The sequence below is a fragment of the Ursus americanus genome, chromosome 13, assembly GCF_024610735.1.
Source record: "Ursus americanus isolate L20-20 chromosome 13, mUrsAme1.1.p, whole genome shotgun sequence".
Classification (NCBI taxonomy): Eukaryota; Metazoa; Chordata; class Mammalia; order Carnivora; family Ursidae; genus Ursus; species Ursus americanus.
Window position 1 is genome coordinate 38373835 of NC_142139.1, and position 25450 is coordinate 38399284.

Here is a 25450-nt window from a genome sequence, read left to right on the forward strand (position 1 = left end):
AAATATACAATTTGCTAATCTGAATTCTGTTTAAGTTCTTTTTTCAAGAGCATAGGTAAGCAAAAGAAAATTACTGGCAAGAAATGGGAAGAAACATAGCAATCTAAACCAGAAAGAAAACTAAGAGAAGCAGAGAAGCAGTTGCAAAAATCTGTGATTATCCAAAATTTATTCCCTCATTTAGAAATTCCTCAAGTAGAGTCTGTTTTTATACACAGAGGAAGATTAGTATGCTGCAAGTTCTAAAGCTCCAAAACTCAAATTATTTTGTAATATCAAATTCAATATAATTCTCCACCTCATTAAAAAAAGCCTCTAGTTTGCATGTTTCTTATAAATTGTTATGAAACTTGGTCTTAAATTCTTCCAAATAATTTTGTGGGAATGGGTAAAAAACAATTTTAATGTATTTGTTAATATCATATGTATACTTAAAATCACTAAAATATGAAATAGAAGATTTTATATACATTGTTGATCCAAAAAAACTAGTAAGTTTTCACCACTGGGCAAGAAATAAATAAACATAGCACAAAGTCATTTTTCCTGATAGACTTCTCTAGTGCTTTCTAGCCACGTAGTTATTTTAAAGCATTATTAAAATTCATTATGCCTTCATTTTATATTTAAAGGATGATTTGTATTTGGAGACCAAAAAATACATATACACATGCAAACACACACACACACACACACACACACACACACACACACACACATGTCTACTCTTTTCTAAACTGGTAAAGGAACAATCCAATATTGACCCTAAACATATTTGCTTGACACGAATATCAGGAAATCTCATTGGGTTTAATTAAAATCTGTTTTCAAATTCAAATGACTCAAAATTACACCTAAGTATTTTTTGTTCCCAAGGGAACATGTAAATAGATGAATACTACATAGCATGTAGTAACTATAATCTAGTATTTCATATATATTACAGAAACAGATTTTTACATGTGATTTCTAATTATCAAAATCCATAAATTGTTGGCAGCTTGACAATAGAAACTGGTTAAGCAGTACTGTAGACTTCTATATACTCAAAGAAGAAATCATTTAATATTTTTTCTGATTATGCTCTATTAAGAAAAATATGGACATGTATTATATTCAAGCACAAAGAACATATTTACTAAAAATATTTGATATTTTAATTGTTACAGTGTATTTTCAAAGTTGATATCCTTGGATCAAATTCAAGGAACGTTTGGCCTGTTCTCATATAGATGTTTAGCTTACAGAAGATATTGCAGCTGGTTTGTCAGTGCAGTGTGAGCAAAAGGTACATATATCATACACACGGGACTCACTTTTCTTTCTAATCTCACAAACTTTAATCAAGTTCTGGAATTAATACCACTGATATCTTAGATCATGGTTCCATTCACACTGAAGTGAATATTGGGAATATGTTTAAAAAATAGATCCAAGTTACAGACTTAATATATACTTTTTGAGATAAGAACTTTGAGAAATGAATTCCAATTTTAAGTCAAATATAAACTCTTAAGATCAGCACTTCATAGCTGTCTGGTAGGACACATGCAAAGGCTCCCAGTAAAATGTCTCTGACTTTAACAGAGCCTGTAATAGCAGGACCACTGTCCTCCTTGTGCTCTTGATAAAACCTTCACTCCTTTCGCACATCCCCTACCCAAAACATCCTTGGCCTCCTGATTACAAACCACTAAAGAAAACAATCCCCAAAAGGAGATTACCATTAGAAGGAATTACCCACTTTCTATAAAAGACCCTCAGAACTAGTCTTCTCACTCTCTTTGCTGTTGACCTTAATCTCCACAGACTCCCACTCTTTCATCCTTCCTTGAATCACCTCCCCAAACTCTTAACTGTACCGTAAGAAATCCCAGATCTTCCATCAGCTAAAGTGATATTTTAGCTATGTTCTCCCTAATGTTCTCATTCTAACCCCCCTTATTTTCCTAAGGGCACAACTTCTTCAACAGCTCTCTCAAGGGTTAACTATTCTTCTCTTCTACCCTTTCGGTACTCAGGGCTATAGATAAAGTCAAATTCTTCCTTTATCCTTATTGACACTTCTCAACTATTTCTCTTTTCTCTTAAACAAACAAACAAACAAAAAAGAGGGTATATTTTTCACAGCAAATTATCATTTCATACTCCAAGCACTTCCACACTTTCCCAGATTACGATTATTTCACCCTTTTCCTCACTCCTCAACACTCAATAATTCCCATCCCATCCTCAAGTGAAGACCTCACTTCTAATTTCACTGAAAAAAAAAAAAAAAGTAATCCCACCACCTAATCTACCAATCACCCTGTGTCTGTACCCATGGCCCCGTCTTCCTTCTAGGACAACGGATGAGCTTTCCTTGCTCCTGTCTAAGGCATTCCTAATACTTGACTGAAATATGAGTAACATGGGACGCCTGGGTGGCTCAGTCTGGTTAAGCATCTGACTCTTGGTTTCAGCTCAGGCCATGATCTCAGGGTCGTGGGATTGAGCCCCGCACAGGGTTTCATGCTCAGCTGGCAGCTGGCTTGAGGATTCTCCTTCTACCTCTGCCCCTCTCCTGCCATTCACATGCATGTGAGTGCATGCCCTCTCTCTCAAATAAATAAATAAATTCATAAACATTTTTAAAAAAAGAAATATGAGTAACATATTTCACACACTCCCTAGCTGTTTTTTTTCCACTTCCTTTGCTGGGTACTCCTCTTCTTGCCCTCTAAATATTGGAAACCTCCAGGACTTAGTCCTTGGATTTTTTTTTTCCACCAACATTTATTTCTTAGACTATCTTAGTCAATGATTGTAAATAAAATTGATATCTATGTTGTTCAATACAGTAGCCACTTGCCAACTATAGCTACTGAGCGCTTGAAATATGGCTAGTCCAATTTCTAAAATATACACTGGATTTGGGGGACTTAGTATGAAAAAAACTGTAAAATACTAACAATTTTATATTGGCTATTTTCAATATATTAGATTAAATAAATCTACTATTAAAATTAATTTGCCAGGATGCCTGGGTGGCTCAGTCCAGTTAAGCATCTGCCTTTAGCTCAGGTCATGATCTCTGGGTCCTGGGATCAAGTCTTGCATTAGACTTCCTGCTCAGCAGGGAGTCTGCTTCTCTCTCTATCCCTCTGCCCCTCCCCACCGCTCATTCTCTCTCTCTCGCTCTTTCTCTCAAATAAATAAAATCTTTTTAAAATTTTAAATTAAATTAATTTTCCTGTTTCTTTTTTTAAGTTTGTTTGTTTGTTTAAGTAATCTCTATACCCAATGTGGGGCTTGAACTCACAACCCCAAGATCAAGAGTCACATGTTCTTTTGACTGAGCCAGCCAGGTGCCCCTTGCCTGTTTCTTTTTATCTTTTTAATGTGGCCACCAGAAAACTCTTGATCATATTTGTGGTTCATATTATATTTATATTAGACAATATTGATCTGTACCTGAGTAACTCCCAACTTTTCTTTTCTTTGAGCCCACACTTATATTACACACTACCTGACACTTTCATTTGTATGCATAATTGGCACATTAAACATAATGTGTCCAAATCTCAGCTCTAACTTTCTGCCCATTGAAAACTGCATGTTCCTCTCCTGTCTCAGAAAATGGCAATTCCTATCTTCCAGTTCATCAGGTCTAAAGCCTAAGAATCATCCTTCCCTGACTCTTCTTTTCCCTCACACTCCACTCCCAATCTTTCAGCAACTACTGACAATTCACCATCAAAATATTTTTAAGAGAGTATTTTAAGGGAGAAAGAAAACAAGAAAGGGCTAATCTAAGAATCCTTTTTGAGTGGACCATCACTACAAGAAACTGGGACATTCTGAGAAGCTTTATAGAGTGTCACTGAGACCCTTCTTCCTCGGGAAGAAAGGCAGAGACATTTTTCCATTGGCTCTTATCCTCCCTTCCTGGTTGCTCATGCATCAGTGCTGAGCCCATTCCTATTGTGTCCCAAGCCAGGATGGCATCAGGGAAGCCTGGAGAAGGAAGCAGACTCTACATCAGTAGCTGGAATAAGAAATGAGTCTGAGAGGATTTCAAGTGGTGTACGAAAGGTGTTTGCCACAACTCTCGGAACAGACCATGAGCATCTCTTCCCAAATCACGTGATCAGTGATATAACATTGGCAGCTTGTAATTGGCTACCTTCGAGTATTTACACCATGGAAACTGGCAAATCTATAAATCAGGCTCCCTCCTTCTCGCCCACCATAGCCAGTTATTAAACATCTGCTAGCCCAGCACTGACTACAAGGTTCTGTTTCTCACATAGCTACAGTTAACCCCTCTCCTGCTCCTTCTCAGAACTGCAACCACATTAGTTCTTTTTGCACTTCTTTGAAATCATTTCTGTGTTTCCCTCCATTGTGCCACTGCAAATGGTTTTCCCATGGCCTAGAACTCCAAGCAGGAATTACTTCTTTTTTTTTTAATAATTTTTATTTTGTTATATTAGTCACCATACAGTACACCCCCAGTTTTTGATGCCATGTTCCATGATTCATTATTTGCGTATAACACCCAGTGCACCAGGCAATACGTGGCCTTCTTAATACCCATCACCAGCCTATCACAATCCCCCACTCCCCTCCCTTCTGAAGCCCACAGTTTGCTTCCCAGAGTCCACAGTCTCTCATGGTTCATTCCCCCTTCTGTTTACCCCCCCCCTTCATTCTTCCCTTCCTTCTCCTATCGATCTTCCTATTTCTTATGTTCCATGAATGAGTGAAACCATATGATAATTGTCTTTCTCTGCTTGACTTATTTCACTTAGCATAATCTCCTCCAGTCCCACCCATGTTGCAGCAAATGTTGTGTAATCGTTCTTTATGATGGCTGAGTAATATTCCATTGTATACATGGACCACATCTTCTTAATCCAGTCATCTGTTGAAGGGCATCTTGGCTCCTTCCACAATTTAGCTATTGTGGACAATGCTGCTATGAACATTGGGGTGCATATGGCCCTTCTCTTCACTACATCTGTCTCTTTGGGGTAAATACCCAGTAGTGCAATTGCTGGATCATAGGGTAGCTCAATTTTTAACTTTTTAAGGGACCTCCACACTGTTTTCCAGAGTGGCTGTACCAATTGGCATTCCCACCAACAGTGTAAGAGGGATCCCGTTTCTCCACATCCTCTCCAACATTAGTTGTTTCCTGCCTTGTCAATTTTTGCCATTCTAACTGGCGTAAGGTAATATCTCAAGGTGGTTTTGATTTGAATTTCCCTGATGGCAAATGATTTTGAACATTTTTTCATGTGTCTGTTAGTCATTTGTATGTCTTCATTGGAAAAGTGTCCATATCTTCTGCCCATTTTTTGATTTGATTATTTGTTTCTAGTGTATTCAGTTTGAGACGTTCTTTGTAGATCTTGGATACTAGTCTTTTATCTGTAGTGTCATTTGCAAATATCTTCTCCCATTCCATGGGCTGCCTCTTAGTTTTTTTGACTGTTTCCTTGGCTGTACAGAAGTTTTTTATCTTGATGAAGTCCCACAAGTTCATTTTTTCTTTTGTTTCTCTTGCCTTTCGGAGATGTGTCATGAAAAAAGTTGCTGTGGCCGATGTCAAAGAGGTTGCAGCCTATGTTCTCCCCTAGGATTTTGATGGATTCCTGTCTCACATCGAGGTCTTTCATCCATTTGGAGTTTATCTTTGTGTATGGTGTGAGAGAGTGGTCAAGTTTCATTCTTTTGCATGTAGCTGTCCAATTTTCCCAGCACCATTTATTGAAGAGACTGTCTTTTTTCCACTGCATGTTTTTTCCTGCTTTGTCAAAGATTAGTTGCCCAAAGAGCCAAGGGTCCATTTTTGGGTTCTCTCTTCTGTTCCATTGGTCTATATGTCTGTTTTTGTGCCAGTACCATACTGTCTTTGTGATCACAGCTTTGTAGTATAGCTTGAAATCCAGCAACGTGATGTCCCCAGCTTTGTTTTTCAACAATTCCTTGGAGATTCGGGGCCTTTTCTGATTCCACACAAATTTAAGGGCTTTTTGTTCCAGTTCTTTGAAAAATGTCATTGGTATTTTGATTGGGATCGCACTGAAAGTGTAGATTGCTCTGGGTAGCATAGACATTTTAACTATGTTTATTCTTCCGATCCATGAGCATGGAATATTTTTCCATCTTTTTGTGTCTTCTTCAATGTCTTTCAAGAGTGATTTGTAGTTTCTAGAATATAGATCCTTTACTTCTCTGGTCAAGTTAATTCTGAGATAACGTATGATTTTTGGTGCTATTGTAAATGGAATAGATTCCTTAATTTCTCTTTCTTCAGTCTCATTGTTCGTGTATAGAAATGCAACTGATTTCTAAGCATTGATTTTTGTATCCCACCACATTACTGAATTGCTCTGTAAGTTCTAGTAGTTTGGGGGTGGAGTCTTTTGGGTTTTCTATATAGAGTATCATGTCATCTGTGAAGAGAGACAGTTTGACTTCTTCTTTCCCAATTCTTCTTCTATCCCTTTCTGTTGTCTGATTGCTGTTGCAGGGACTTCTAGTACTATGTTGAATAATAATGGCGAGAGTGGGCATCCTTGTCGTGTTCCTGATCTTAAGGGAAAGGCTTCCAGCTTTTCCCCTTTGAGAATGATATTCGCTGTAGGCTTTTCATATATTGTTTTTATGAAATTGAGGAATGTACCCTCTATCCCTACACTCTGAAGGGTTTTAATCAGGAAAGGATGCTGTATTTTGTCAAATGCTTTTTCTGAATCAATTGAGAGGATCATATGGTTCTTGACTCTTTTCTGGTTGATATGATCTGATCGATTTGCAAATGTTGAACCACCCTTGCATCCCAGGGATGAATCTCACTTGGTCTTGATGGATAATCCTTTTAATGTACTTTTGCATCCTATTAGCTAGGATCTTGTTGAGAATTTTGGCGTCCATATTCATCAGGGAAATCGGTCTGTAATTCTCCTTTTTGATGGGGTGTTTTCCTGGTTTGGGGATCAAGGTAATACTGGCCTCCTAGAATGAGTTTGGTAGTTTTCCTTCTGTTTCTATTTTTTGAAACAGCAGGAATTACTTCTTGACTGAGTAATTCCTCCATATCTTTCATAGCTTACAATTTCCTATAGAAAGCCTTTGCTGATGCCCAGGTCCCATTCATTTGTCATCTATTCTCAACTGCATACAAGTGATTATTTAATTGATACCTGTTTCTCCTGCTAGACTACAAGTTCCATAGGGAGGAAGCCATCACCATTTTTCTCACTTCTGTATTCCCCATACTGAGTTTGTATATTTATTCAGTATCTCAACAAAAATTTTCAATCAACAGTTATTAAAAGCATTTTTATCATTCTCCCGTCAGTAAAATTGCAATTGTTTTAAGAGTATGGAACAAGAGTCCTCATACTTGAAAATGAGAGGAACCATGTTGAAAGGAGAACACAAGACATTTTTTGGATGGGCATCACCTCCAGCTATACTGCACTGAGCCTAACCCTAGTCACATAGCTCTAACTGTGAGGGACATGACCAATGTATGTTAGCCAAGTGCCCAGGAAGAAAGGATATAGGAATAAGTTTGATAAACATCTAGCCAGTCTCTGCCACAGTCAGCCCATTTGGACATCAATTATCTATCCATTCTTATTCCCTGACAAATCACACTCTTCCTCTCCTCAAAGGAGATAACCTAAAGTTCAGCCAGAGTACTACATCCAGCTCAGTGTCCAGAATCTCTGGCTGTTTGCTGTATTCTCCATCAGGTCCAGGTGTGGCTCCTTCTGGTCCGGTAATAACGTGCACCAAACATAACAATTATTTCCACACACAACTTCCAGTGGTGGGGCAGGTACAGGATAACCTCAGGAAAAACTCCATTAGTGAAAGAGAAAAAGAGAAGACACATAGCAATCACCAACCGAAGAAGTTATAGAATCTGCTGGGGAGTCACTGAGAAGCTCCATGCCCTGGAGGCAGGGAAGTTCTTTTTGAGTATACAGTGATTCTGTTCTGGGAGTAAACTCTCTCATTCATTTTTTTTCGTGGCCCCTGGATCCACTCTGGGAAGTTTTTTTCCTTGTTTGGCCACATCTTGCTATTATCCTCCTTGGGGACTGTACAGCTTTTGTGGGTCACTTCCAAATAAAGCCACCTTATTTTACTTTCGAATATTTGATTAAATCAAGGTTCATGGTTTCTCTGGCAATAAAATTCTCTAAAATATTTGGTAGATTTTTTAATCTATTTTCTTCTAATTAATTCTTCATGCCAATAACCACATTCAATGTTCTTTTTTTAAGCATAGCTTTAAAATCTTTTGTATCTTCACTTCTTCACCCCTTGCCTTAGTCTTTCACCTTAGTGGTAAGTGCCAGGAGGTGATCTGAGATAATGGGGCTGGGTTACGAAGGACATACCCTTAATCTGATTTTTGCTGCAATGATAAGTATTAGACATTTGTTCAAAACCAAGGACCCAGATACCTGGTATGACTATGCCCTTTCATTTCTGCTTGCAAACCAGCCAATACTTTTGTTAGCTCATCTTTTTTTTTTCATAATAACTTCCCAAAGGCAGCCAAAACCAGCAACATATTTCAATAACACTATTTCCCAACTTCATCACCTAGAACAACAAAGCTCAGTAGGTACATGGTCTAAATTCCAGCTGGTTGCTGGTGGCAGTTTTACCATTACATAAGATGCATCCTCAACCCTTTAATATGTCACATGTGTTTCCATGCTGCCACTAGGACAAACCACTATGCCAAGAATCCCACAGCCCTTTCCTTGTGTCTTATGTTCCATCTATTGTTGACCAAATCTAGATAACTCGATTTCTCAAATATCTCTAAAATCTCTCCCCTTAGTTCTGGCCCCAGGGGTGCTACCTTAATTCAAGTCATCCTTTTTCATATAAATTAGTCTCCTCATTCGTAGACTTTGTGCTTCCAAAATTCATCACACTACATCTCTGCTCCCAGAAATGTTCTAAAATGCCAATGTGATCACTGCAACTTCTCATTAAAACATCTGAATGGTTCCCATTGCGTTTAGGCTAAAACTCAAAGTTCTCCAATATCTAGTCTCATCTCTAATTACTCTTCAATCCTCATTTCAGTTATGTGAAATCATTTTAGCTCCCGCAAATATATCACTATCACTTTCTCAGATATCCATTATCGTCTAGAGGTCAGACCATCTGACCAGACAGAATTTTTCTTCTTTCTTGAGTAAACTTATTCATCCTTCAAAATGTACCAAAGACTTTAAATCTGGGAATACATCCCTGATTACTATATCTGAATTAGGTATCTTTCCTATTGATTTCAAAGCAGTAAAGCTTGTTTTTATTACAGTATGGGTCACACTATATTGTAATTATCCATTTATCCTTCTTCATCCAACCACAGACAAATTACATATATCAAGTTTGAACTTCTTAAGGACAAGTAGCATATCTTTTGTCTCTATACATCTCACATCGTAAGTAAATGTTGGTTGAACAAATGTATGACCCCCACAATTATGGCACGGCAGTGACTCCCAATATTAATCTTCAGTCTTCACCTATCTCTCTCTCTTAACTACCAGATCTACAATTCCAACTTCCTAATGACTGTCTCCATATGCGTGTCTACTTAGCAGATCTAAAACTGAATTCAGTATCTTTCCCATCCCCTTCTCCACCTGCCTAAAATCCATTTGTCCCTCTGAATTCTGATCTCAACTTAATGATGTCTATCTACCCAGTTTTCCAGTCTAGACACCTCAATATCTTTCTTTAGGAATTCTTTGCTCAAGTGAATTGGTGATAGCCAGGTTAAAAACAGCAAACAGAATTATTTTCTGCAGCATTTCATAGAGCTTTAATATATTAATGCTCAATATGAATCTCAACCAGTAAATGCATTTTTTTAAATGTATCTAGCCAAAGATCCCTTTTGCTGAGATGAACCCCTCAGAACTAGTGTTCAGAAGACTACACTTTGAGAAATGCTGCTGTAAACCCCTCTCCACCCTCTTCCCCACCCTCAGCTTGAAATCACCAATGGCTTTCTACTATACACATGTTCGAATCCTCGGCCTGCTATTATATTCTCTTGTAAATCTAGCCTCACTCACATCTTCTTAACCTTACTTCTTATTACATCTCTCCTTTCCCAAAACACATCACATTCTTTCTTCCTTCAGGGCTTTAATATTTTTCTCCCATGGCCCAGAATGGCCTCTTCTTTACCCACCCTACACTTAACAAACTTCTCCTTAAAACCCCTTCCTAATGAGATCTCTTCTGAGAAACTTTCATTCTGGTACTTGGTTGATTACTCTTCAATGTCTCCATAATGCTTTGCACTTATGTCTAGTACAGCAATTGTCACAATTAGATGATAAGAAATTACCCAGGCATTCATCCTCACCATTACTCTACGAGCCCTTTAATCTTTGTTTCTCCAGCTTCTAACATAGTGCCCGCCACAGAGCAGGCACTCAATTGAATCAAAAAACTTCACATGAAAGAATAACATAACAAGGAATAACAAAAGAGGAAAAATGAAGTTATGAAGGCTTAAACAGAAATGTGTCTTAAGAAGTCATTTATTTCAGCCATTAGTCTCTGGAAAACAATATCACTTTGCTTAAATAGACTTCCAGGTTCCATCTTGCCAAGTTCCTGATAGAAAGTAAACCTTTCCTATAATTTGTCTTAAAGGAAAATTCTATAGCTCCCAAAAATCTTTTTGGGGTTTTGGGGGAACACATTCACAGAGAACTTGCCTACCTTATCTATCCTGCTCAACAATAGAATTCAAAACCATAAACCTTTCACTGCTTTATTAGCTGTGAACTACACAGTCTGAGGTCGTATATTAGAAGAAATATCACTCTGTTGGAAGACGTGGCTAAGCAATTTTGTCCCAATAAATTCCTCGTTCCCATTAGTGTACTCTCCTTTCAATTTCTGGTAACCCCAGAGCTTAGTAACTCTTTTAATCGTGCCTCCCCGCCTTCAACTGCTAAGAGTTAAAGTGTGGGCTTTTGTTTCAACAAGGAAATTCCATTAAAAGCACACCAGAAGCAAAGGGTTTTGCCTGTTGGTTCACTGAACTTCTTTGCTACACCAAAAACTTACCTTTCACAATTAGATCCATAGAGTCCTTGAATTTCTCCTTTACGCTAAAAATGTCTGGCTCCTTGAAAAAAGTTCGTTGTGAGGGCTCCTTAAAATGTTCACTTTTGAACAGGTGTTTGGGAAAACACATACTTTTGTGTGCTGTCCAAAGTTCTTCAACGACATCAAGTGTTTCCTTTTTTTTAATCTCCAAAGGTATGAATTTGCCAGATTTTGGTTTTTGATGTTTATTTTTAAAAACATTTACAGAAGTACCTTGAACTTTATTCTGTGAGTAAAACAAAAATAAATTTAATTTAATTTATATTTAAATTTTATTTAACTTTAATATTAATCATATAATAAAATTATATATTTTATTAATAAGTTAATAAAATTATACCCACTAAATGTATTTTATAAAGTACCTTACTACATAAGATATTTACTATAAAGCACATGACAGTACTCAGGTAAAGCTGATGTTATCCTTTATAGTTTTCCAAAAGCCCTTAATAAGAATGAGGATTACATTCCACTTCAAAAAAAAAAAATGTAAATTCTCCAATAGTAATTTTCTCCTCACATGTGATATTTTCAAATGCAGCTTTAAAGTCCATTTTAAAATAGAAGTTTTCAAATAGTAAGCATATAAGAATTTAATAATTTTCAAGCATCTTTTAAGAATTTTCAAATGTCCATAAAATACTGACACTCTTAAAGCTCTTTCTCTGTTGAATGTAAGAAATTACAGCTCACACAAGAAGCAGGTTCTCTAGAAAAGTATATTAATAATCAAATCTGTATTTCAGATTTCAATCACTTAATTCCTTCTTAATTTTGACTACCTTAAGCAATTGAAAAATAATACTTAATTCCTTCTTAATTTTGACTACCTTGAGCAATTGAAAAATAATACAGTGCCAGGTCCCTGACAGGTAATTACCCAAACAATTGTAATTGTTCTATTCTAGACATTCTCTTGGCCCATAGATAGAGCTATAGTTCCCTGCCCTCAACACTCCCATCCAAAAAAAAGTTGCCAACTCAAGACACCAATAAGAAGGTTTTAATATGCTAGTACTATGTTTTGCTAAGCAACCAAAGATGGAACAGTAAGCTCTTATGATTGGATAAAATTCTTTAAAAAGTTAAATGTTCTAAAGTACATCTATCTAACTCTTTAGACTGTGAAGTTTTCATCCCATGTGCCTACTAGTGAAATCAATATAATTTAAAATTATTTTTAATTGGTTAGAGGAAAAAGTTAAGCAGTGTTAACAATGTTGATTACAAAATTAAAACCACCTATGACCAGTCTCAGCCTAGACGATCATTCAAAGGAAACATATGTAACGATTATAATTCCCCCCTCCCCTACACAGTAAGCATTGAAAAATATTTAAAATCATTATCTAAAATTCAGTTTTTAAAAAAAAACTATATTGGGGCGCTCAGCAGGGAGTCAGCTTCTCCCTCTGACCCTACCTCCTCTTGTGCTAGCGCAGATCACTCTGTCTTTCTCAAATAAATAAAATCTTTTAAAAAATTTTTTTGTTTAAAGTATTTGAAAGGAGATACTATAGTGTGGCACACAGTAAGCCATCCTAAGATCCCCTTCCCTCACCTGTCTCCCCAAAGACCCATTTGTCAAAATAGCTGCTATTTCCCATCTCCTCTGGAGAGGTTTTCCTCTAAAATTTCATCCTGTGCTGACTCTCCTATCTCTTTGCTGACCCATTCCCTTACACTCCTTCTCACCTTCCAGATCTGTGCCATTCAGCAAATATTTATTGAGCCAGCCACAAAGCCTGTTGCTGGAGATGCAACAGTCAAAAAAGAGGTACTGCCCTCAAGGAACACCCAGACTAGTAAACGGTTCTAATGCAAGGTGATATGGAAGAAGATACAGAGAAGCGTGTCATGCTGGGGGCACACAGCTCATGGCATATTTCCTAGTTTAGTTTTATCTAATAGTGTTCAAAGACAGATATTTATTTGAGATCTGTATTTCAAATATTTCAGTTATAATTCATTAAAAGAAAACATTAAAAATTGGATTAAATGTGCAAATATACATGTAATTAAATAATCTTTATAGCTATAAAAATCTTATTTTTAAATACAATCTAAAATCAATTTTTATAGCTATCAAAAATTTCATTTTTCTCTTCTACTCAGAATCTATTAGGGTTCATGCAACCATTTGAAACAATTATTATAGTATACAAAAATAGTTTTTAGTTTCCTGAAAAATAAGTTAGATAAATGCAAAGCATTAACCTCATTTATTTTCTCATAATGTTGGGCAATGAGAGTTTTTGCTTCTTGAAAAAAGTCTTGCTTGGTGATCTCTAATATAGGACCTAAAACAGAAACACAAAATATTTTACTTTTTTAATGTAATTAATGTACTTTCTTAATCACAAATGGCAAAACTATGAGATTAAAATTCGGGCAGTGATGATTCTTGAAGAGCATTATAAAAAGTTAAGTGTTCCAAGTGGACGTTAACAGCGGATGCATAAGAAGTTCGTGTAATGCTCCTTCAATGTAATACTTTACTTTAAAAAACATCAGTTTACAATGGTGAGAGTGACAAGGTAGATCATCCTTATTTATTAAAGTCTAGGGGAACCAAATAAAGCACACAAAATTGAAGTCCCCTTCAGCTTTTGAAGTTCTTTAAATGTTACTATATAGAAGACATAACATGACTTGGGCACAAAAATTAACAAATCTAAGTGTGTTTTCCCTACCTGATGACTAATTCATATGGCTGTACATTTCTCTATAAATATTTACCTTACAACTAGTTAAAATTATAACTGCAAAATAAACTCAATAGGTTTATTAGGTAGGAATAGCATTGAAATAAAAAATACACACCTACAAATGGGTAACATTATAATAACTCTTATCTCATTTATACTTTCTTAAGATTCTTATTCTTTTTATCCAGAGCTACATATAGGATTCTATAGCATAGACTACATCATTCTCATTTAGTCTTGCCTAAGTTTTTCCTCCTGCTATATTTCCTTCAGTATTAGCTGATCCTGACATTTATAAGTGTTTCTTGGCTTCTTCTTCTTAAACGGGACTCAGTAAAATTTAAATATATTACCAAATTATTGATTCGAATTGGCTTTTCAATTTAGCCAGTGTGCTCCCCATTCCTATAACTCTACCTCCTTTAGTATTCTTAGGATCAAGATATTCTCCCTTCTTTTCACCCTCTCAAATTTTAAGTAATTAAAAAATTCATCTTGGGTACCTGGGTGGTTCAGTCAGTTAAGCGTCTGCCTTCAGCTCAGGTCATGATCTCTGGGTACTGGGATCAGTCCTACATCAGGCTCCCTGCTCAGCAAAGAGTCTGCTTGTCTCTCTCCCTCTGCCTTCCCCACCCTTGCTCATGCTCTCTCTCTCTCTCTCCCTCTCTCTCTCGCTTTCAAGTAAATAAAGTCTAAAAAAATTAAAAAATAAAAAATAATAAAAAATTCATCTTCATGTAAATCGAAATCATAATGAGATACTGACTTAGTCCACTTGGGCTGTTATAACAAGACTCCACAGTCTGAGTGACTTACAAACAACAGACATTTTTTTCTCACCATTCTGGAGGCTGGAAGTACAAGATCAAGGTGCCAGCATGGTCAGGTGAGAGCCCTCTTCCAGCTCCCCGACATCTAGTTGTATCTTCACAAGGTGGAAGGCACTAGGGACCTCTCTGGGGTCCCTTTTATAAGAGTACTAATCCCCTTGATGAGGGTTCCACCTTCATGACCTAAACACCTCCCAAAGGCCCTACGTCCCAGTACCATCACCTTTGGGGGTTGGAATTTCAAAATTCCAATTTTGGGGGGACCCAAACATTCAGATCATAGCAGGTGCCACCACATACCCACCAGAATGGCTAAAATTAAAAACCCTGATAACAGCCAAAATTGGTGATGCTGTGGAGCTACTGGAACACTCATGTGTCATTGGTAGAAATGCAAGATAAGATAGCTTGGGAAAATTATAGCCATTTCTCATACAACTTAAATACATCTAGCCTGGGACCTAGCAATCCCACTCCTAGGTATTTATCAAAGAGAATGAAGCATAAATTTACAAAAGCATTGTACAGGAAAGCTCAAGGAAACTTTATTCATAATAATTCTACATTGGAAACAGCCCAGATGTGTATCAACATCTGTGGTATATTCACAAATGAAATACTACTCAGCAATAAAAAAGAATCAAGCTACTGACATACACAACATGGATGAATTTCAAAATCATTATGAAAAGTAAGCATCCTTACACACACACACACACACACACACACACACACACAATACTTCATGGTTCCACTTATATGAAGTTCTAGTGCAAACATAGCTCATATATGGGAAATAGAAAAGAACAGTGATTTTTCTGGTCAGGGATGGCATGGATTGAGAGAGAAGGGACACGAAAGAGTAATGGGGTAAGAGTAATGTTCTATATTTTGATGCACAGTGGATCGATCACACAGGCATATGTAATCATTATAAATCAGTGAGTATATGCCAAAATTTTGGCATTTTGTTGTCATACATTTTATATCAATAGAAGAAAAAATATAAATAAATAATGAATTCTGACTAATATGCATGTTGATGGATGGATATGAAATAAATCAAATACAGTAAGATATTCATGGTAAGAACTGGGTGGTAGGTGTCTCCGGGTGTTAATTTAAAATTCTTTCAAGCTTGCTGTATGTTTGAAATTTTCATAACAAAATATTGGGGACAAGTTCTCCCTTCACTCCTTCACAAAATTTTCCCTGGCTTTTCCCCATGTAGACTCAAGGGTCACAGGCAATGAGGGGGCAATGCCATCCTGAGGACTGAAACCTGGGGGAGACCCCTAGCAATAAAGGAGGGAGACAATTGGACTCTAGACCCCCCCTTGAAAGTGCTGGGTTAGAAGAAAAAGCATCTACTAGGGTGTCCCATCACTGAGCATTGGAATTGCTGCTCTGAAATCATTCTAGAAAAAACAACATCTTTTCTTGCTCCCCAGTTTCTTCCCTCCTTCTACTCTCACCTATGGAAAGTATGTAAGTCATTGACAAACCCAAATCTCCCTGTCCGCCCACATTTGCCTCTGTATCACCCCACATTCAGAGCTATCTACATATTTCTAAGGATATAGATTGGTGGATTTTTTTCTTCTTTCTAATAAAAAAACACTTGTCAAGACTTCATGCACGTGCTTCAAGAAGTATACATGTTCCTTGTGCAGATCAGAGCACAAAGTCACACGTCAATCATAAAATGATTCATATAAATGTCACCACTGAAAGCCATATGATGCATGGTCCTCACATGGAAAAGACAGGTGCTCAGGAATGAAAACTTTTCATCAAGTTTCAACTAAAATCTAAATCTACTTTGAGGGGGCTTCTAACCAGACCATGTACTCCCCAGAGGAAAAGCAGTAACTTATTCTGAGGTGTGATGCCACACATCTCCTCTGTTTCTTCCTCTCATGACAATCTTTCCTCCTTTAATTCCCTTCCTCTATCTCCCTTCTAATTACTTATAATTACAGTACTGTCGTGCGTCACACACATGACACACAATATAACTTAATGATGAAGTCACCAGTTCTTGGTGAAAACGTAGCTTTATAAAAACTATCATGTCTTCATTCTAAATGAAGATCTAGTCTTCATTTACAGGCAAAGCTCTGACACTCAAAGGGCCCTTCCAAAGTCAGCCATACTGGAAGCCCACCCAGGAGCTGGTCTCCTGAGTTGCTTCTTGCTTTTTTCTACATATCTGCTGCTTTTCCCGATGCCATGTGCTACTCCTTGTGAGTACTGGACACTCCTCTGAGGTTTGCCTGGTCACTCTAGTGAAATATTTGCATTTCATCGCCACTTTCTGCTATGCACTGAAGACATGAATTCCCCCAAAATTCATATGTTGAAACCTAATGCCTGATATGATGGTATTAGGAGGAGGGCTTTTTGGAAAGTGACTGAGTCATGAGCGTGGAGCCCTCATAATTGAGATTGGTGCCCTTTGAAGGAGCCTCCAGAGAGCTAGGCAGTCCCTTCTACCCTGTGAGCCTACAGTGAGAAGACATCCATTAGTGAGGAAGCAGGCCTCACCAGACACCAAATCTACTGGCACCATTATCTTGGACTTCCTAGTTCCAGAACTGTGAGAAATAAATTTCTGTTGCTTATAAGCCACTCAGATTATGACATTTTGTTACAGCAGCCCAAACAGACCAAGACACTTTCATTTCAAGCTGCCAATCCTGAGCCCTTACTGTAATTTAATGTGCTGATAAAGCTGTTCTGATATTTTTCCCTTCTTAATTGGCCTTAGAGGAGTTAAATTCCTAAGGCAGCATCTTCTCTCCGGGCTCTTTGATGACCAGTGTGTCTGATTTTCTCCATCACCAAGAGCCACCTGTCACCTGTGAACTGTGGAGAAGCTAATACACACTCTGGCAACCCTAATGGCCCTCTTGGAGACAGCAAGTAGATTCTGACTCACCGAGGGACTGCCACAGTGAACCCATGCAGTCAGGCCGTGAAGTTCTTGAATAGGACAAGGCCTGGGACTGTTCTTAAAGGGGCAGAGAAAGGCAGCCACCACCCAAAGAGAGTAATTTCTCACAGATCCTAAAACAGCTCCAGCCGAAGGCATGTTGACACACTGACTCCAAGTTGGCATTTAAGCCTGAGCCCTCATTGGCATTTAAGATGCTGAGGCAGCTGTTCTGATTTTCTCCTGTAACTGCAAATTAGCCTTTGAACCAAAAAGTTAAATTCTCAAGGTAGCACAAGAGAATTCATATCTCAGTGCCTTAGGAAAGGCGAATGGCTGGTGCTAGATTGTTCCAGAAAAGGGAAAAAAAGAAAAAAAGGAAAGAAAAGGCAAAGCTAGTGTGTGTCATTTTTATAATGTGAATTGAATATATATATTCAACAAGTGAGTCTAAAATTATGAGAAATGAAACAACTTTGATGTTAAGAATCCATCCAGTTAATAATCTTTGAAGCTTCTGTTTCTTTGTTCACTATATGGTAAGTCTACAAGCATGCAGCTTTTATACATTGAAGTGCACATTAGAACTTCAATTATTAAGAGGAAGTTGTCAAGGTCTGCTCCTTCTCTTAAAAAAATCTGTAATTAAGGCTTTGTTTATTTGCAAATATGTATCCATAGCGTATAGAATAATTTTTAAGAGCTCTCATTCCTGAGTCACACCCTTTTGGTCTTGAATTACAATTTGCTCGTGAATCTTATTTTATTGTCTTAAGCCTTCATTTTCTCATTTGTAAAATGAGGATAATAATAATAGCATATCTTGCACCAGGTTGTGAGGATTCAATTGGACTTGGTTACAAAGCACTTAGTACAGCGCCTGGCACATAATAAGCTTTCAATAAATGTGAGCAATTATTACTGTAGTTACTGTATTATTACTATCATTGAGCTAAACTTTTCTCCAACCATGTTGATATTATTAATTTCATTAGTCAATCCTCATTTCTTCAGTAGCACAAAGATAAATTTCAACTTTCTAAATTGGTTTGAATAAATGTGGTCTTATTATAGTTCTTTTTATCCAAAACTAATTAATTAATAGATTTGCAAATAATAAAATTTCATTATACTTTGGATTCTTCAAATTACTAACCCCCCAAAAGCAATAAAAAAAATCATTATAAGCAATAACAAATATTTTATGATAAAGTTCATGAAGAGATTGAAATACTTATACTACTCACATAAAACATGAGTGCAAATATTAACATTTCCATGGGAAAAGATAATGAATTTCTAATGCCAAACGATTTCACTAGCCTAAAATATTTTCTTACATTTATTTTATATATTTTTTAAAAGCCTCATTCTTCATATATCATCATTTTAATGGTATTATGATTGGTAGTTCATAAAACTTCAGATGTCTTTTAATGCTTTAGAGGTTCTGTACAATTGCTCTAGTAATCTCTGCAGTGAAGATACCAGAAGACCTAATTATGGAAGCTATAACAGGGAACAAGCCATTGGCCATCTCTTGATTGTATAATTGAGCAAGTCTTTTCTCTCCTAGAAAGACGGAGGGACTTGCAAACATGTATTTTTTATAACCATAACAAAAATAACTGGCCTTATCAAGAGGCTTTCTAACCTTCCTATAAACAGGCTGCATTCTCTACAGACTTCACAAAAATTTACTAAGGAACCATCCTGAACAAAGATGTACAGCTACATGGCTAAGGCCTCCTTTGCCTATATAGTCAAAGTAAGTGCCTGTGTGTTTGATTTCACGAGTGTTAGAAAAGCCATACCTCAGACTCAATGAGATTTAGTTTAGTAGATGTTCATTAAGCACTACTAAGTCCCAGATGCTAAATGGGCTAAATCTGGTCCTAACTTGATGCTAAACGTGCTGAAATAAATAGGACATTGGGTACCCCTACCTTCCAGGTACTTAGAGCCTACTGCTAGAAAAACAGTTGTCAGTAAAGTCATGACACTCAGTATGAGCCATACGCTATGACAGAAGCCAACATAAGGCGCCCACACCCCTACTGCCAGCTCATGAATGTATGAATTCCCCTTTAAAGACAGAAGATTTCACATTGTCTTATTAGAGCTAAGGTTTAAAACAAATATCCCAAGAGAAATAAACAGCAAATCAAATCCAGACCAAGGCGGTGGTTTTAAAACTCTGTGGCGTCAATTTCATGTGCCTTCCGGGCTCTTCCTTCTTCAATCAGAGCAGCTCAGACCTTATCTGTTTTCCATATCTGAGCTCTTCCTCAGTTTTCATTGTGTGGTTAATATTCCTTAGCTAAAAATAACAAACACACAGGGCAAAAAACAAACTCACAAAGGATTGATTACTGTGCGTACTGAAAGATCTCCTCAAAGCAGGCTCAGGGGAAGGGCAGGGTTAGGTTAGGAGAGGGGAGTAGCTTAGGGATGAGCAGCAGGAGACAGAAGCCAGAACAAAGATGGTTTCATTCATTCCAGGGCAAAGACTTGTGGAAACTAGGAAACGAACAGAAGCCCTTCAAAGAGGAACCTCAAAGAAAATAGTTTGTATTCAATTTCATTACATACAAGTGAGGAAAACATAATTTGTCTAATTTCTTTTCAAAAAGAGTTCAAAAACCAATTTCCAAATGGCACATGGCTATCATCTCCTAAAACCTATACTCCACCATCTTTTCCACAACACATTCTGCATTATGACCCAACTCTTCACTTCCAATGAAACGGCATTCTGTTGTCTCTTACACACTTTTCCTCACTCCTCCACTTTCTCGATTCCTTCTTTAGCAAAGTAGCTTATCGTTTTTGCAATAATAGGTGATTAATAGGTTTCTTATCTACCTCAAGGAGATTTTACAGTGCACCTCCCCTTCAAAAAAATAAAATTTCTATGTTACTCTTTCTGAGAGTGGGATTCGGTTGCTAAGCAGACAGGGGAATTCCCAGCTTTCAGTATCAAGACTACAAATATAATTTAAGTAATTATGGGCATGACCCAAAGGCAAAATGGAACTAGAGAACATTCTTCCTCCACTTTCTGGATCTTCTTCCCTTTCTGCCCTCTCCATCTAAAAATGTACTGTATTATTTAAATAGAGAGTTACAGTAATCCACATGGCATTCTACTCGCAGCCTAGAACAGAAGTCCACTAGCCTGTACCATATACTGCCTGGAGTCACAAGAGCCAAGGGCAAGTTGCTTAACCGGAAAATCTTGACACTCCCAACCATCTACGCAGCACTCAGTGTTTCTCAATCAGGCTATCCAAGCCTAAATTTAAGATTACCGAAGTGTGCCAAGTCTAGATCAGCTCTAAAAGAAATACAACGTGAGCCACATATGTAATTTAAAATTTTCTAGTAGTCACTTTATTTATTTATTTATTTATTTTTGTTCAGTTAGTCAGCATACAGTACATCATAAGTTTTTGATGTAGTGTTTGACAATTCATTAGTTGGGTATAACACCCAGTGCTCATCCCAACACGTGCCCTCCTTAATACCCATCACCCAGTTACCCAACCCCTCCACCCCCCTGCTTTCTGCAATCCTCAATTTGTTTCCCGGAAGTCACACTTTTAAAAGTGAAAAGAGATGAAATTAATTTTAATAACATACAGTAACTAATCGCTATAGATTTTATTTAAACTATATCCAAATATCATTTCAACATTAATCAATATTAAAAATTAATGAAAAAAATAAATAAAAATTAATGAGATACTTTACATTCTTTTTTGGTTCTGTCTTCAAAATCTTGTATGCATTTTGCAATTATATACCTCTCAATTCAGATACTGGCCTTTAATCAAAAATACTCAATCCATATTTAGATTTTCTAAAATATGGACTTGAAGGAATATATTCACATATTCAAGTTGCTCCAAACATGGTTAAAAGTTTTCCAATAACTTATTAACAGTTTTTTGTATTGAAATTAAAGTAAATTAAAATTAAATATTCAGTTCCTTAGTTTCACTGGTCACACTTCAAGCACTGATGCCATATGTGGCTAGTAGACACCATATTGGACAGCACACTAAATTAAAAGTTGCTACAGATCTCTTAAAAGTTGGTTATATTTAAATAAAGGGGATGAGATGAATTCTTACAAGGTACACCAATAACTTTAGTGCTCCAAGGATTAATAATTAAAAGTTTCCTCAAAGCTGTTGGAGCATCACACATTACGCCCTGAGTTGTTACAGAAGTGTGATACTCACATTCTGCTTTATCAGGCACAGGCTCTGCAGCAACCATGATGGGCAGTTAGGGTGATCTTCTTTTTTGAAAGTTGGGCTCCAAGTCCCTAAACACAATTACATTAAATAATTCATTGATTATAAATACTAATTTTTAGCTACTTCTTTCAGCCACTCATAAAAAAAATTGGATGAATTATTAACACTTGTTATACATCACTCCCCTGCTCTAAAATCTTCCATGCCTGCCCCTCCAAAAGGCAGTGATAACAACAGCTAGCATTGGGTGGGGCTCTGTGGTTTACCAAGTGCTTGTATACATATTACCTTACTGGTTCCGAACAACCTGACAGGAACTACTGTCCCAGCTTTGGCAGATGTGGAAACTGGAGCTTAGAGATGTGAAACAACTTGTCAATATAAGCAGTTATTTAGTGGCACATACAGAACTCAAATCCCCATCTTTGGGCCCAAGTCCCTAAGCAGGCCCCTCTGATTTCTCATTATTTTCCAAATAATAGCCAGTTAATACCTGCCGCATACCTTATACATCCTTGCCTTGAGCTTACACACCTGAGCTTAGGTTGAGTCTAGCTTTCTACTTTGAATGCCCTGTTCTCACACCTGTTTTTTTTTAATGTATGTCCCACCCATCCTTATAACATAGGTTCAAATCCTACCTCCTTCATGATCACCCAGCCTCTAGGGATCCGTTCTTGCAAATACAGTAGTCATGTTGTCCATGCCTCTCACTTGAAACTTATCATATGCTTCTGAGTAAGGAGAAAAAAAAAAAACACAGTGATAAATATAAATTGAAGTCCTATATTCCCAATTAAACTCTAAGTGCCTTGAAAACCAACTACACTTCATACCAGGGGCTCCTCAACCCTGGATGTCTATTAGAATTGCCTGGGTGGGAGGTGGTTAAAAATATATCAGTCTAGGGGTGCCTGGGTGGCTCAGTCATTAGGCATCTGCCTTCAGCTCAGGTCATGATCCCATGGTCCTGGGATTGAGGCCCACATTGGGCTCCCTGCTCAGCGGGAAGCCTGCTTCTCCCTTTCCCCCTCCCCCTGTTATATTCCCTCTCTTGTGCGTGCTCTCTCTCTCTCTGTCAAATAAATAAATAAATAAAATCTTTTTAAAAATTATATATACATATATATACATACATATATATATGTATGTATATATATATATGTATGTATCAGTCTAGAGTGGAACCCCGGCATCTACATTTTTTAAGTTTCCCAAAAGATTCAAATGGTCAGCTGGAGGAGCAAACCCCTGCCTTTTGCCTTGACATTCATGGTTCCCAGCTCAGTGCATCCCATTCTGGAGGTGCTCAATAAAGGGCTGATTAATGTGTTTATTGAGCTGAGCCCTTCCTCCTACTTTTGAAATTATCATTACTTCCAAAGGATTATCCAAAATGCATCAAATGTTGCCCTACAGCCAGGGAATCAGTTACACCAGTGCATACTACTGTGTGCTCACATTGCTTTATAATTAGAAATAGTGATATTAAATGCTTTACAGAGTCCCATGGAGCCTCTTGTTCTAAAACTCTAGGTATAATTTTCAGTTAGCTGACTAGAGCATCAAACTGTGGTGAAGTATTCAAGAACTGTTAAATAATTTGGAGATTATTTGAGCAAATCCACAAGCCATGGGGTACCTGGGTGGCTCAGTCAGTTAAGGGTCTGCCTTCGGCTCAGATCATGATCCCAGACTCCTGGGATGGAGCCCTGCATCAGGCTCCCTGAACAGCAGGGAGTCTGCTTCTCCCTCTAACCCTCCCCCCTCTCATGCTCTCTCTCAAATAAATAAATAAAATCTTAAAAAAAAAAAAAAAGAAAGAAAGAAATCCACAAACCATTATGGCCCTATGGAAGTCACCACTCTAGCCACATGCTCTTAGATAAAAGGCTATGACACTTTTCCTCAGCTTCTACCCAGAAGGGGGAAAATAGTACAGTTACAATTTTAAAATGACAAATCTGGAACAACCAAAAATGATTAATTCTCAAATTGTCAGCATCATACCACGGGCAAGAGCACAGGCCATGTACCTCATCTGCCTAGTTCTACAAATGAACTAAAATGAATTAAAATACTGCACCTCCCTTAGCAATTAACAATCAGAACTCATCTTCTGGTCTGGCTTAATTACTGTCTTCTTTTCATTTAAATATAAGAAGAAAATAAAGGTGTTTTGTGCTCTGTCATTTTCTTGTTTCAATCTCCATAGAAATGGACTCTTCTCTGGGGCATTTGGCTCCTCCACCTTAATTCAGTGTGCCAGGAGTGTCAGCCTGCATTAAATTGGCTGGCAAGCAAGACATCCCACAGCCCGTTTAATGCACAAAACTAGCCAAGCATCCTAAGGGGTGCTGGCATGGTAATGCCCCCGCAAACCTGAGGTGATAGGGGATGCAGAGACAGGAGCTGGGGATGGGAGGGGAGAAGCCCTGGAGGATGGAATTACTTAAAGATAAGCAGCACACTGACATGGAATAATGGCAGATAGGGTCCCTCTCCACTTTACATCCCCAGCGGACAGTTAGGAAATGCTGAGTCCCTCCTGATACATTGATCAATTAATAAGTGCAAATCTAGTATTTGGGTTGTACAAGGAGTATGCCATCTATTTTGGAAGAAAAGGCAAACACATAAGTCAAAATTTTAAATAAAATGCACGCAACTGTATACCAGATGTCATAAGAAAGTCTGTGAGTGAGGGCACCTGGCTGGCTCAGTCGGTGGACCATCTGACTCTTGATCTCAGGATCCTGAGTTTGAGACTCATGTTGGATGTAGAGATTATTTAAATTAAAAAAAAAAAAGTCCATGAGCTTTGTAAGTAAGTGATATAAACCCATGAGTGCCATGCGTTCAAATGAAGATAGGATCCCTGGAGGCTGAGAAAGTGACCTAAGAAAAGTGTTCAAGGAGACTGAGTGAAATGGAAAGTTAGGTGTAGGGGTAATAGCGACATTTTGATTAACTGGTTCAGTACAAGAATAAACCCGTTAGAACTGGATGCTGGCCAGCACACCTGGTGGTACTGAATATCAGTCCTGAGTGGGTCAGACTGGCTGATTTAAGAGGATCAGAGAAGCAAATGCAAGGTGAGAACAGAAGGCACATGGTTTGGGGGACAGCAAGCAGTGGCTCTGTTTAAGCAGAGGTTGGGCTCTTTGCTGCTGAAATGGGCAACAAACCACTGAAATACTCTGAAGCAGGCACTGACATAAGTAGTGTTCTGGAATGTGACTTCCGTAAGGAAGGACTTTGTTTTCTTCCCTGTAGTCCCAGTGCCTTGAAGAGGACCTGGCATAAAGAAGGATTTCAAAAACTGTGGAATAAGTAATTATGGCAATAACATGCTGGACAAGGATGCCCTACCTTCTCATGTCTTTTTAGGCACATCTGTGAAAACATCCTTCTTCCCTTTCTCCTCCAGTAGGTGCAACTCAAGGCTCTCCTACTGGGTTCAGGAAGGCTAAGGGTTTCTGATTCTATTTCCTTGTGGATAAAAACCAAACGAAAGTGGAAACAGTATTTCCCTTCCTTATCTCC

At 37.7% G+C, this 25450-nt stretch overlaps 1 protein-coding gene across 1 annotated transcript in view; it reads right to left on the reverse strand.

Moving 5' to 3' along the window:
• The window catches only part of IQCM (IQ motif containing M), a 338360-nt gene extending 316437 nt beyond the window's left edge, over positions 1-21923 (reverse strand). The window contains exons 1-3 of the mRNA XM_087866408.1: positions 21887-21923; positions 13384-13466; positions 11122-11389 (exon numbers count right to left, since the gene is read on the reverse strand). Coding sequence (XP_087722534.1) covers positions 11122-11389; positions 13384-13466; positions 21887-21923 — 388 coding nt within the window. The remainder of the gene's footprint in view (positions 1-11121; positions 11390-13383; positions 13467-21886) is intronic.
• Between the last annotated feature and the right edge of the window lie 3527 nt (positions 21924-25450).